The sequence below is a fragment of the Mercenaria mercenaria genome, chromosome 10 (genome assembly GCF_021730395.1).
Source record: "Mercenaria mercenaria strain notata chromosome 10, MADL_Memer_1, whole genome shotgun sequence".
Taxonomy (NCBI): domain Eukaryota; kingdom Metazoa; phylum Mollusca; class Bivalvia; order Venerida; family Veneridae; genus Mercenaria; species Mercenaria mercenaria.
This window is the reverse complement of record NC_069370.1, coordinates 81,111,987-81,127,287: the sequence shown is the minus strand read 5'-3', so window position 1 is coordinate 81,127,287 and position 15,301 is coordinate 81,111,987. Positions and strand designations below refer to the sequence as shown.

At 33.8% G+C, this 15,301-nt stretch overlaps 1 protein-coding gene across 1 annotated transcript in view; it reads left to right on the top strand.

The window, feature by feature from the left end:
• Positions 1-14,371, top strand: part of LOC123561149 (uncharacterized) — a 38,689-nt gene extending 24,318 nt beyond the window's left edge. Inside the window, exons 5-8 of the mRNA XM_053517021.1 lie at positions 459-557; positions 813-1,143; positions 11,088-11,257; positions 13,920-14,371. Of these exons, the coding sequence (XP_053372996.1) occupies positions 459-557; positions 813-1,143; positions 11,088-11,257; positions 13,920-14,371 (1,052 nt within the window). The remainder of the gene's footprint in view (positions 1-458; positions 558-812; positions 1,144-11,087; positions 11,258-13,919) is intronic.
• The last annotated feature ends 930 nt before the right edge of the window (positions 14,372-15,301 follow it).

The following is a 15,301-nucleotide window of genomic DNA, read 5'->3' as shown; positions in this document are numbered from 1 at the left end:
GCAAAAAGACTAGTACAAAAACTAAACTACCTAATTTTAATGTTAGTTTAAAAGTTTCAGTCCTCGAACATTGCTGAATGGGAATACGGATCTAAGTTTAACTCTCTCGAAAAAGTCTTATAGAGTCTATGAATCCTAATATCACAATTACGAATTGATTATCGTTTGGATTTATAGAAACATAAAGTACTTATTGATTAATAACATCACTTCTAGTTATTGTCTTCCAGTTATTATACAGATATTTATATTTAAGAATGTTTTATAAAAAAGCAAAAATGCATACTTTCCCATTTTGTTAGAGAACAGAAAATCAGTCCAAGCGAGAAATATAGTTTGGGTTCATACAAGCATAGATTATTTGTTTACATCACATTTTGTTAATTTATTTGTTTAAGACATATGTATTTAGCTTGAAATAGCAAACAAGGATAAAGATTCATCTTCCATTTCATTAGAGAACAGTACGTTGTCCAGGCGAGAGGTAATAGGGGCTGATGACAATCTTGATGGACAAAGTGGAGCGACAGTGCAAGAGACTGCCAGGTTGAAACCAGGTATAAAAATACAAAAGTTCACTATTTTGCTCTATTCGGTCGGTATGTATATAGTTTTGGTATAGTATTATAAGATAAAATCTCGTTTTGCATCTGAATATTAGTTCTGCTTAACTGAAACATTTTTAACGGAAAAAATCATGACAGAATACGACAAATGGCAAAATCGGTCTGATCTCAGGTAAGAAAAAAGATCTTTGATAGACTGACCAAGTTATTTATATTATTTATTATATTTTATTACTTTCTATTCAGATCAGTGGATTCGGATATATAGCCGCAGCACTTTTTATGCTGTGATTTTAGTACTTATACTAGCATATTGTACAAAATCTATTGCTTTAGTACCAACTGACGTTGAAACTGAATTCAAAAAAGAAAACGAGGCACTGTTAGATGAGATAATAGAGGCATGCGAATGCATTGATGACGAAGATGCTAATCACGTGATTTTACTGATCGGGAGTATCGGTGTTGGTAAAAGCTCTTTTATCAACACTCTGCACAAAGTTTTGACGGGAAAGTACTTCATTATAGCAAAGCAAGGAAGGGGAGTAACACAGTCAGTCACCGGAGAATTATTAAGGTGAGCCTTAATACTTGACAACGCAATCGTTGTTTCGCTTATGCCCTCTCACTCTCAGAATACGTAATTAAATAAGAAATAAGAAATTTGGCAATCACAAATGTATACAAATATGCAAATACTGAAAAAGATCTTCCTTTCAACCTTTTAGACCCAGTCGTGCATTTTTTTCAAAGACAAGTAATAAACAACCAAGGGAAATAACAACAGACTCGGTTAGATTGAGTCTGTTCAGTTATTTATGGTTTTCATCGGGCCCGCTTGCGGATGTTGTCCAAAATGGCTGTCCGTGCGTGCGTGTGTGCGTCCGTCCGGGTTTTGTTTGTCCGGACCATAACTTTGACATGCATAGAGCAATATTGTTTATATTTGGCATGAACGTTAACCTCAGTGAGACCGAGTGTCAGGCGCAAACCCAAGGTTCCTGTCTCAAAGGTCAAGGTAACACTAGAGGTCAAAGGTTAAATTCAATAATGACTTTCCGAAGCATTTTTTCTTCATGCATTGAGGGATTTTGATGTAACTTAGCACAAATGTTCACCACCATGAGACGGAGTGTCATGCGCAAGAACCTAGAATTTCTTCCCTTTGTTGTTACTATAAATAATTTAGGTTTACGGTCAAGGTCACACTTATAATAATAATAATAATAATAATAATAACTTTATTTTAAGAAGGTGACATATTAAGAGTACATAGTATACATACAACTTATTTCCAATATGGCCTTCTACATAAATGTTAAAACACAGTATCTACAACAATAAGAGTATCAGTAGCACAATTTTAACGACAAACACACTTTAAAAACAAACTCGATTTGAAATGATTTTACCAGGAGAATAAATCAGTGTAATTCATTATGCATACATGTACATTCATCCATCAATATCATAAAGTTTAAAAGCTACCTTATACGACATAAAATGCATGATAATTGATGAAGATTTGAGAAACAAAATGAATAAATAAATAAATAAAAATCTCAGTATTAGTAACGTTGTTCTTGTAATAAATAATCCTTAATTTTTCGTTTAAACGTTAACAGATTATCTTGAAGTTTGATGTTTGATGGAATGGAATTCCATAAATGTGTGGCTTTGTATGAGAATGTTTGTTTCAAGTAGTTTGTTCGGGGCTTTAACAAAGAAAGATCTTTACGAGTCGAGGAACGAAGATTATATCTATCGTTATGAGCAAAAGATAATAATTCAGACATATATTTTGGTACAAGGTTATGGTCACATTTAAAAACCAGTACTGCCATGTGGTAATTGCATCTGTTTTCAAAAGTGAGCAGATTCAGAGTTTTAAACAAGCTACCTGCAATACGATTTTTTGTTATTACACGAATTGCCCTCTTTTGTATATTATATATTTTATCAGTATCTGATTTACAGGCAAGCCCCCATACAGTACTGCAATAGTCCATGGTTGATATAATATATGCATTATAATATAACATCTTCATTTCATCGGTCAAAAAGTACGAAATTCTTTTTAAAAGTGCAACCTTTGAGTTAAGTTTATTCACAACATTGCGAACTTGTGCATGCCACGTTATATTATTATCTATACAGATTCCAAGAATATTTTGACTTGTTACATTTTCAATTATCGTTCCATTGATAAACAGTTCAAGATTCCTTGCTTGTTTCGTTTTATAATTTGTACTTAGAAGCATACATTTTGTTTTTTCCGGATGTAATGACATATTATTAATTTTGCACCATGTGTTAATGAGGCTAAGATTACTTTGAAGCTCTTGCTCTATAACTGAAATGTCAGTGTCGGATTTATGCACAGTGGAATCGTCAGCATACATGTCAATATTAATAGTGTCTGAAATAAGTGTCATATCATTTATATATAATATAAATAGTAAGGGTCCTAAAATCGAGCCTTGTGGAACTCCAGACTTTACAAACAGTTTTTTAGAATATAAATTTCTAATTTTAACTAGCTGAGTTCTTTTCGACAGATATGATTCAAATAATTTCAGTGAGTTATCTGTAAAATGATAAAGCTTTAGTTTATGCAGTAATATTTCATGGTCGACAAGATCGAATGCTTTTCGAAGATCAAGAAATACGGACCCTACATATTTACCACTGTCAACATCTTTCAACCAAGTATCAATTAAAAGTGTTAAAGCAGTGTGGCATGAATGTGTAGGACGAAAACCCGATTGTTTTGTGTGCAATATATTTGTCTTTTTGAAATACAATTGCAACTGTGAACCAATATGCCTTTCAAATATTTTAGATATGGTAGGTAAAATTGAGATAGGTCTATAATTACTTGGATTATGCTTATTCCCTTTTTTAAAAATTGGAATAACGTAAGCATCTTTTACTTTATCGGGAAAAACACCACTGTGTATGCTTTTATTTATTATAGATGTGATGGCTGGAGTTATGAAATCTCCGCAGTCATGTAGAATCTTTGGGCTTATTCCGTCTATCCCAGTAGCTTTTTTAAGATCAATTTTAGATATGATATTTTTTACTTCCAAAGGAGTAATGAAATCAATCTCAAATTTGTGAAATGATAATTTTTCATCTAGATAATGTTTTAAATTTGAAAAATTGTCACTGACAAATTTTGTTTTTTCAATTATATTTGAAATATTTATAAAATGTTCATTTAGGGCATTTATTATATCAAGTTCTCCGTCTACTACTTCATTGTTTTCTGTTACAAGTGTATTTGGAATAATTATTCCCTGATTAGATTTATCCGTATTGGATATATCTTTTAGACTTTTCCATAGGAAACTTGGGCTTTTGTTGTTTTTTACTGCATTATTGTAAAATGTTTTCTTACTTTTCCGTTTTAAATATGACACTCTATTTCTGGTTTTCTTGTAATTGTCGAGGTCTTTACTTTTGTAAAAATAATCTCTTAGATAGATTGCCTCTTTTATTTCATCTGTGAACCAGTCAGGTTGAGTTTCTTTCTTAATTCTTTTTTCCTTAATCGGTGCATGCTTAAGAAGTATGTTATTCAATATGTGATATAGTAACTCTAAGGCATCATTTGGGTCTGTTATTGTATCAATTGTTTCAAGCGGTGAGCTTGCCAAATCTTTTTGGAATAAATATATATCAAATTTATTGAAACATCTATAAATTATTGTATCATGTCTATTCTTTTTCAAAAGATTACTTTTAGTTGATCTCGTAAGCGACACTGGGTAGTGATCGCTGATTGCATACTCGGGCACTATTATATCAGTAATGAAATCTTTCCTTGTGGTATAAATGTGATCAATGATTGACGAACTATTTTTACCAATCCTTGTCGGAGTATTAATGAGCTGAGTCAGTCCAAATTTAGAAATAAATGATTCCCAACCTTTGTTACTGAATTTATTTATTTTATTATTAGGACTATATTTAATGTTAAAATCTCCGAGTGCATGAATTTCATAATTATTATGATCTGCTTTACTGAACTGGCGCTCATACAAATCTGTCCATGTCTGAGTAGAGTTAGGAGGTCTGTATGCAAAGTTTAGCAAAAATGGTTTGTTTCTGCATAAATTTACTTGTATCCAAATGGATTCCATATTTTCCGTCTCTAAATCATAGCGTCGTATATATGGGATTTTATTCGATATATAAACTAGTACACCACCGCCTTTTTTCAACAAACGATCTTTTCGCTCAAAGACGTAGCCATTAATATGTAAATTGCAATCATCGATTTTATCTGATAAGAATGTTTCGCAAAGTCCTAATATATCAATTGGACATTGTTTTAATAAATATTGCCTAAGTTCGTCCAGTTTATTAAGGATATGTTGTATATTTAGATTTACTACATGTAATCCCTTACTTGTATAACAAAACGGCTTTTTATTATTTCTACTATCATCATCCCTCGTATTTGCATAATTATTTTCATGAGAAGAAGTGATGGCAAACTGTCTACTAACATGTTGAATAGAGTTCAAATTATTGTTATGTTGACACCGGAGTGTTTGAATGATATCATTTAAACACTCAGAAAATATGAATTTGAGATTATATAAATTTACAATACTGTTTGAATCAGAACCCTTCGTTTCGTCATTCTCAAGTATATCTAACCGACTGTGATATCGATTCATGTAAATATAAGACTGTGAATAAATACATTTTGATGCAGACGAGAATAAATCAAACATTCTTATAAACAATTGTAATAATTGTGACCATTGAAATAATATTAAGTGGTTATACATCCTCCGATAATTATTTATATCAATTTTTTTCAAAATTACGCATATATCTTTACCCTGTGGAATATCAGAAGTACGTTTACAACTTACATTATTACAACATGAGCACAACTGAGCTAAATGTTCGTAAATGTTTTCATCTTTGACGCAGTAAGAGTGTTTGTCGTCTTTGTCCTATTGATTTCGGTGCAACATAGGTGTCGAACGACTATTGCCTCCCCATCCTGTTTTATATCGCATTTCAGGACTGTAATAGTCATAACGCGAGTTATTTTTGTTCCATGTGGTCCGTCCACACTCACTGGTGTGATGGTTATTCATTTTGCAGTGTAGACACCACAAAGGATTTCCCCGAGTATCTCGACGTTGATTCGTACTTCTTGGGGGACGCTGATATTGTCTGTACCACATACTCTGGTTCTGGTAATTATTTCGGTTGCTATGCATAGGTTGATTCCGTCGTGGGGTACGGGTCTGTTTTCTACGTAGCATTACGTCTGAATGACGGGAATCTCCATATTGGTATTCCTCGTAGACACGTGTACGTTGTTGCATTGCTGGCGGCCTTTTAGTAATGTTTACTGACTTGTCGATGTTATTAATGAGAGCGCTTGTACCCTTCCGACTTAAATGTATCAGGTCAGCACTATAATATTCTCCAACAACTGAGTCATCACCGTAAACGAATTTGCTGTAAGTGTTTATCAGTTTTAGCCCCAGTTCCTCACTTAATTCTTCTAACATCTGATTAGCGGGCATTACATCGCAGTCTGTTCTAGGACATAATGTACAGAGAGAGATAGTGCACTGTGGATGACTCTTCTGTACCGATAATATCCCTTCTTTTAGATCTTTGTACATGTCATTAATGTTACCACCACTAGCAATGTCATTACCTCCAATATGTATTACTATGTTGTTCAAGTCGTCAATAACCCACGTCCTTAGCCTTACACCTACATGACAAACTTTACCTCCAGAAATTGTTCTTATCTCAACATTTTCGTTCAAACCGTCTGGATTGATGTCTCTGAAGATAGAATCACCAAGCAACAATATTTTACCTGGTAAAGTGCCTTCTTTTAGATGATTTGCTTCATTGTGTATCGTTTTATTTGATTTCAAGCTTTTGTCAGAACCTGAAGACTCTTGATACGGACCGCGTTGATTATTTATGATTGTTCTTGATTTAATTTGATCAACAATTGACTGAAGTCTATTTTGTATACTTTCGTTGAACGATTTTATGTCATAATGCGCTTCCTGCACGTTTGCTTGTACTGTTTCTATTTTCCTATCTGTAGTATCGGTTCGCTGGGAAGACTGCCTTTTGATACTTACAACCTCATCGCGCAATCGTTCGAAGTTGGCACTTGTACTTTCAATGTGATCGAATAGTGTATTTTTGATATCCGAAATATCCAACTGCACCTCCTTAAGTATTTGTAGAATCTCAACATCATATTGACATGTTCCAACACTATCTTCTTTTTTCTTGTCTGTACTTAGAGGTCAAAGGTCAGATACATGAATTGCCTTGTCCGGAACATTTCTTTTTCATGCATGGAGGGATTTAGATTTAACTTGGCACAATTGTTCACCATCATGAGACAAAGCGTCGTGCACAAGAACCTAGAATTTCTTCCCTTTGTTGTTAATATAACTTATACTCTAACTTTTTATACCCCTACGAAACATGTTTGGGGTCGCAATTCAAGGTTAAAATAGTTGTTCAATATCATCATCCATATCATATGACACAGGGGCCAGAACTCTTGCAGCAATATTTCATAAATTATGCCCCCTTTTTACTTAGAATTTCAGGTTAAAGTTTTGATACACTTCCACTCTATGTCAGTTATTACTTACTGGATTTGATTCAAACTTAAAATAGATGTTCCACCTTATCACCCACATCATGTGACATAAGATGCATAACTCTGACACCAACTTTTCATGAATTATGCCCCCTTTTACTTAATTAAAGGTTAATTTTGATGCATTTTCACTATATCTCAGTTATTACGAAATGCATTGGTTTCAAACTTGAAATATTTGTTCCACATCATCACCCACATAATATGACACATTGTACGTAATTCTTGCACCAATATTTCCTGAATTATGTCCCTTTTTGGTTAGAATTATACTTATATAGTGTTTTGATACACTTTATCTGTATCTCTCTTATTATTTGATATTTTTAACACAGACACACGCTATTGTGCAATATTCATCCACCATTGGAGTCATTAAATACTCCAGTGGCAGTTCTTGACAGATTTAAATGTTTTTTACACACAGGTGTAACATCATAAAATACAATTTTGATGCATTTTCACTATATCTCAATTATTACGAAATGCATTCGATTCAAACTTGAAGTAGTTGTTCCACATCATCACCTACATGACACAAGGTGCATAACTCAGGCACCAATATTTCCTGAATTATGCCCCCTTTTTGGTTAGAATTATACGTATAAAGTGTTTTGGTACACTTTATCTGTACCTCTCTTTTTATTTGATATTTTTACCAGACTCAAGCTGTTATGCAATATTCAGCCACCATTGGAGTCAGTAAACACTCCAGTGACAGTTCTTGACAGATATAAATGTTTTTATACACAGGTGTAATATCATTAAATACAGATCAAGTTCACGTTAAATTGCACCTTCTTGTGGCCATGTCTTTTTAATGTTGCCATTCTTCTGTGACAAGACCATATTGTTTGGGTACTCGTCACTCCTGTGACAGTTTAGTTTATTACTGGTCGTAGGGAAAAATCAAGACCACTTTTCTGTAGTACAACATGCATGTTAAATCCAATATTGAGGTGTATTTCGACCTATCTGTACTAGTAAGGATTTTTGTGTGGACTTAGATTTTTTAAGATTAACTGCCCTTTGTTGTTACTATAAATAACAATATATAATCAACTGAAACATATACAAAATACCATAATAAATAAATAGCTACAAATATAAAAATACAAGTACTGTATTGGACAATACATTAAACATATTGATAGTCAAGCAATAACGGGATCGCGATAAATACCTTTTACATAGATAATTAACATAATGTCAATTATTTATTGGACCATTGCAACAATTACAAATACATGCACATCAATCGACAAATATGTACATGTAGTTGTAGATAAAAACTAGCCGTACAAGTTTATAATTAGATCTATAACCTGCAGACATTATTAGTTACACTGCTTGTTGGTGACAGGAGCTCTTGCCTGATATGGATTTCCTCGACAGCGTATATCCCGTATCCTGTCACCAACAAGCTGTGTAACGATTTTATCTTGCCGACTACCCTAAACTTACATACAACACATTTTGTAAATTAACAAAGCTACTTACAGTGCAAACTGGAATCCTACAATCATTTGTTGGGTCATCATGTTTTGTTTATAGTTGATTTACACCAGCCTTATATAAAATGCACAATGACCTGTGTTTTGGTTAAACCACAAAACACAAAAGCTCATTTACACAGGTTATGAACTGGTCTCAGAAACACTAAAAAACTTCTTGTTCCATCCCTTCGAAAGTCACCAGAGTACACGATGTCACAAATGCCTTGATACTTCGGCTTTCATTGCGTTGCCTGTTAAATTTATCTTGCACGTAGATTAAATGATCCTACAACAAACTGCTGAGTAACAAAAATGTCAATTCTTTTATTTTACGATGATTTAACTTAAAACAAGATTTCAACGTCCGTTTATCCCATAAAAGAATTGAGTATGAAATTTCATAAATTTCACAAAAAATATGAATAAGAAGTTCAGAAATCTTAAATCCTCTGACCCAAAGGCATATTGGTCACTTTTAAACAAATATTCTAATGATAAGAATGAGACAATTTCTAACATATCTAAAGAAACATTTTATGAACATTTTAGCAAGTTAAATGAAAGCAGTGATGATGTATTGAACTTTAATCTTGATAATGTAACTAACTATAATGTGTACCTCAACACCAATATTACTGAGGCAGAGATATTGACATGTATGAACAAACTAAGTAATAACAAAGCCTGTTCTGTTTATGATAATATTCTAAACGAGTACTTGAAAAATTTCAAAGAGGTAGTGTTGCCAGTTCTTTTTAAATTGTTTAACCTTTTTTTTGATACATCAATTATCTCAGATTCATGGTGTAAGGGAGTAATATTTCCAATTTATAAAATGAAAGGTGATATCAAAGACCCAGATAATTATCGTGGAATTACCATCAAAAGTTGTCTGGGCAAGTTATTTACTAGTGTACTAAATAATAGGTTAAACAATTTCTTGGAATCAGCAGGACTATTTTGTGAAGAACAAACAGGTTTGTGAAAAATTATGGCACTGTTGACCATATTTTTTCACTAAAATTATTAATCGATTTCTATTTAAGTAATAATTGTCGTCTTTATTGTGCTTTTATAGACTACAAGAAAGCTTTTGATTCTGTTAGTCGAGTTTGTTTATGGAGGAAGTTACTTCAACATAATGTTGATGGAAAAAAAATTAAAGTTATTTACTCAATTTATGATTAAGCAAAATCTTGTGTTAAAAGCGGTCAAGGTCTACAGAGTTATTCCGCTTTTACGGATAACTTTTGTCAAACTTCATGAGCCTCAACTTAAGTAGAATGAAATCGGCAAGAAAACACTAAATGTACTCTCAGAAACGATACTATCGCTGGAGCTAATAAATAATCTGACTTGATTCAATTACGCCAGCAGTGTGGCAGCCATTTTGTTATAATCAAAATTCATATCTGAAGGTAAAATGTCAGTAATTGAAATCCTTCTTTGTTGACAACTTCATGTCGTCTTTACGTATCTTAAGAGAACATCACTTTTTCCTACACCAATTTTTCATGAAAGTTCTATTACAAATTAACGAAAAAATAGGGGGTTGAATAGTTCCTAGTGAAATGCCAGTCAGTTGTGGTCTGCTACTCTAAAACTGGCACATATTTGCTCTCCTCCGCACAATAAACACCTACTTCCGGTTTCGATCTGCAAAACTTGTCATGTGGGTTGTATGGACATGAAAACCGTCTCATTTCATGCAGAATATTCTGGTAGCGAGAAAGTATGATTAAAGCACTCGTTCTACACGAATTTGCGCAGAAAATGGGAAAAATAGGATCTATTTCTTATTGACTTCTTTCGAATTACTGACCTTATTCCTGAAATATACTAGCAGGATATGGAATATATCCTGTCTCCACGTGACGTCTGTTGACCAGTAGAAATGCAAGAAACTTGTAGGAGGCAAGATAAATATATATATGTCCACAGAATATTGGATTATCTGTTGGCGTTATTGATGTTTTGCAAAAATAGTGATTGTGAATGTTTATTTCCCGTGGATGGTCAGTTTAGGTCATGTGATTTAACTGTCCGAGTAGAGGGTCAACAGTACGTGTCCGTTTATGGTCAAGGGGAAGCAAGGACTATTTTAATACAATATAGTAAAAACTACTGTTGTAATACTGCTACACTACATTTATGAATCAGAGGTATTTAAGATGAACAACGAAACAATAGACAATATGTATCATCAATATAGTTTATTTGTTTGCAACCTATGACACATGTGCAACTCCAAGTCCTTTTGACAGGTGGCGGGCTCGACATGTTGCCAGTGGGCATATAGTAGTGTATTTTTCGTGCATATTTATTCTGTTTTCTTGCTGACTTTAGATACAACAACTGTGGTTCTTCAAAGGAGACAATAAAAAGGATACCCGACGTTCACAGGCGACAGAAGTTAACACAAATATACAAAAAACTCCCACAAATCATTGACTTTGCTGGACTTGGAAACGTGAACACACCTGAATTGTCAGAGATACTTGAACTGTTGATTGGGGGTAACTATATTTGTAGACGTTTCCGGCGCTAGACTTCTTGCATTTTATGGATTAAAAGCAAATCTTATGACACTTAGTTTCCCAAACACTTGCAAGAGTTTAGCTGACAGATATTATGTAAAACGTTTCATTTATGATAATGGTAAAATAAACGATCAGTAACAAGATTCCTGCAGTCAAATTAGCAAAATATTTATTTGAAGTGACTTTAGTTGAGTCTAAGGTTGTGCATGGCCGACATTACATTTAATTTCATAAACCTAAACCAATATTTGTGCAATATGAAGTATGTATTTCCAGCTTAATCTGTGGTCAATGTTGGTCCATTCTAAGACATTAGAAAGAAAGAATGGTGGCTACACACTCGTTAGAAAAAACTGTTTTTTCCCGGAAAACATTTAATGAGCAAAAGTTAAGATAAAACATGTCCGACTCACCGATTCATACAAAGCTAGCAGCAGTTAGTTTTACAACTTACATCAGAATTTTACATGTATCGGCTGTTTAAATTTTCTAAAGAATTAACAATCATTATCTCTCACCTTAATTTACAGACATCCAAAATCACGAAGTTCTAATTATAACAATATGACAAAATATGTGCACGGGTGGCCTAAAATAAATACGATGTGGTTATACCGTTAGCTACCTAAGTAGTTATTGTGTAAAGTAAATATGTGCTTGAATCGATTTCCTAGCTCCGTGTAGACGGCTGGGTCTAAAGTCTTACCTGAAGTTTCACGTCTGCCCCAAGGTTATTTTTGAATGAAGTAAGCGAAATTCAAAACAGAAACACAGGATTCGACTTTATTTTTTCAATGATGAAGTTAGAGTTCTGTCTCATTAAATCCGTTTACTTGAGGCACCCTAGAAAAAATGATATTGACATTTTTATTTTGTGTTTTATAATTGTTTACTAAAAGTTTGATGATTCTTTTGTTAAAATTAATGGTAAAATGAATTCTTTGCAAACGTTTTGGATAGTGGCCATCACTTTGAAATTTGTCTCTACTTGAGCTTTGGGAGATACCATAAGTTATACAAAAATTATAAAAAAACGGCACGGTAAAAGTTGTTAAAAATGCAAAACAGTGAGAAACACGGTCACCTTTAAGAATATACCAAGCAAATGCTATTTTGTAAACATTATTACTAGGCATCTAATACCTTAACCGATGGAAATCTAAAATGACCTAACAATGACCTTATACAATGAAAACAATTGAGGAAAAGTGTATACAAGAACGAAAGAAAGTTTAACATCTCACGCAACAACTTTCAAACCTAAGAGGGAAATTTTATGTTATTTGATTTAAAGACAGATAGCGAGCAACTTCGTAGATTATCAACTATTTCTGCATTTTTTTTTATTTGTTTACATTTATTGCTATAAAGCCTTTACATGGAAGTTAATGTAACTTGAAAAAGCTATATTAAGGGATGTGTTAAGCATCCCCCAAGACAGACAACCTATGAAATGCATTTTCTTGAAAACAAAACAACACCCCTGGACAAGCCGTCTGAAAAGACCCCCTACCTCCCCCCCCCACCCCCCCCCCCCGGGACAGACACCCACTGGACAACTTATATGGAAGGGGTAATTCCTGAAAATCACCCGCAACCACAGGCAAGCCGTCTCTAAAGACCCCACCCCTCTCCATGGACGGTCACCTGGACAACATATGGAAGGCATTTTTCCTGGAAAACACCGCTCTCGCTTTGGTGAATAACAAATTTGGACCTAGGAAAAGAAATGCGGCATAGCAAAATTAAAACTTCAGCAGTAACAATTCAAATATAACAAAATATGTAAAATACATTTTGTATGCATGAATTTTTGTGACAAAATGTTATGTTCTACATAATTGGTTATTTTTCCCATACAAACAAATTAGAAAATGGAACATAGAAATTAGAAATTGGGACAAAGAATATTGGCGGACATTCCCTTCCATTATCACGAAAGCACAGGTTTATTGATCAGACCACGTGCTCACATTGTAACATTTTTCGGCCTCAGCTGAGTTTGAGTTTGAAATTCAAATACTAGTATCAATTTTACTAAAACTTCAAGGTTATATTCTAACTGAGACTGACCATCAATACTGAATATTCACTTGAAAATAATTATATTAACTGAAAATAGTTTTAATAATGCTATTTAGATATGAATGACAAATAAAGTTTCCTTATCAAACTCAGCTGAGACTGAAAATGTTTTGTGAACGCGGGGCCAGGTTATTAACCCTTGACCTGCTGGCGGCAAGTGCAAAACAAGATCAGACTGCACGTATGGTCTGCACTGTTCGCCATTTAGTCAGTATTTTGGTAAGCACACATTTTACAGGGTAATGGTACTGTCCAGTTTAAAAGATAGGCAATATTTCATTATAGAAATTTAGCAGTGTTCCTGAACAACAATCAAATGCATTACCATTAAATATTCTTGCTTAACCTGGAAAGTATAGCCAGTGTTACCATTCTTAAATTTTGAAATTTTATCAACGATGTTGTTCTTCAATAATGCTTATCAGAAACAGGATCCGACATGCACGACATTTTCATAAATTAGAAACAGTATCGAATACATTGTTCAAAACGTATTTTCATCAGTTTATTTTATCAAGACGTATGTATTTTAGAGGGTTAACTTGTATTTCAGATCAGTGCGAGATTTTTGTTCTAATCACTAAATACGACCTAGTAAACGAGTCGAGAGACCCGAGTCTTGATGGAAGAGTTATCAGTGTCGATGAGTTTAAGAAATCCGAGACTGCTATTGCAGAGGCGTTTTGCAACGTTGGCGCAGTTGGGTGCAGCACACTTCGGTGGGTCAACTTCACGGATAATATTGGATTTTCTGAATCCAAGATTCGCAATAAAGCACTGAATTGTTTGAAGAAAATTATAGAACCAGGTGTACCAAAGATGCCGGAGCCAACATTTTCAGAGAGACTTGAGGAATACTTGTACCAAACTTTTCACAAGTTACGAAGGGCATGCATCAAGCATTTAAGGGAAAGACACATTAGCTGTTTGTCAATAATTGGCGGCTTGGTTCTCGCACTGGTTTTTATCTATGGGATGTTATGTCTGCTACGAGCGAGTGTATAGACAAATGCAAACATTTAAAGATTGAAAGGTATATACGTTTGCCTATAAAATATGGCAGTATGTAATACTGTTGCTTGTAAACTTGCTTAAAATAGCCATCTTTTACATTTATTTTCCTTGTTGTTAATTGCTATCTTTTCGTTTTATATCTCTTTTATTATAAACATTCGCTAACAATAGAAAGAAATCATGAGAACACGTACATTAACAGTTCAACTACGTTCGGTCTGTCATATAAAAATATCTCAATGAATGTTGAATGGTCGAGTTTGCAGATACCTGCAAGTGATAAGTTTTATATGCATTGTATCAATCGCTTGCTAAATGGAATGTTTTAGTATATATGTAAAATACACATAGCTATGAACTGAACAGCTGGCCACTGCTATAAGAAATTGATAATTATGGCTTTATGTCCCCTTTCTAAATTCCAGTTTGTTTAGTTCTGCTCATTGTTTTCTCGTTTAGGGCAAACCCATTATTTTAACTGGAGACCATACGCCGCTTTTCATGGAATTACACACTAGTGTAGCATTGAAGGTTCCATGTGCACCGCCGTATGAACACATCTGCGGATGTCTCTAAATTGTTTTTTTGTACTTTTAGCATGTGTAAATGTTGAGTTCTGCTCAACCCGGGGCTAGAGGGCGTGGACGGTAGCATGCATTTCCACTACCGTCCATGAACAGGCTCAATCAAACCGAGCCTGCAACATTTTCGTTTTTGTTGTGTTGAGCGACCTGTGGAGTTTCCACTTTTTCTATTTTAAAAAAAAAAACAAAACGTTTAGATGCGTTTTCTTAAAGCAGATAAAATTCATCATCAGAGAAAATTAGCTTTTTCCTGACTTGTCCATATTCCTTTAAGAATGTTATAATAAATGTATTATATTTTTCTGTTTTCACAGTACGATTTGTGTCCGTATTGTAA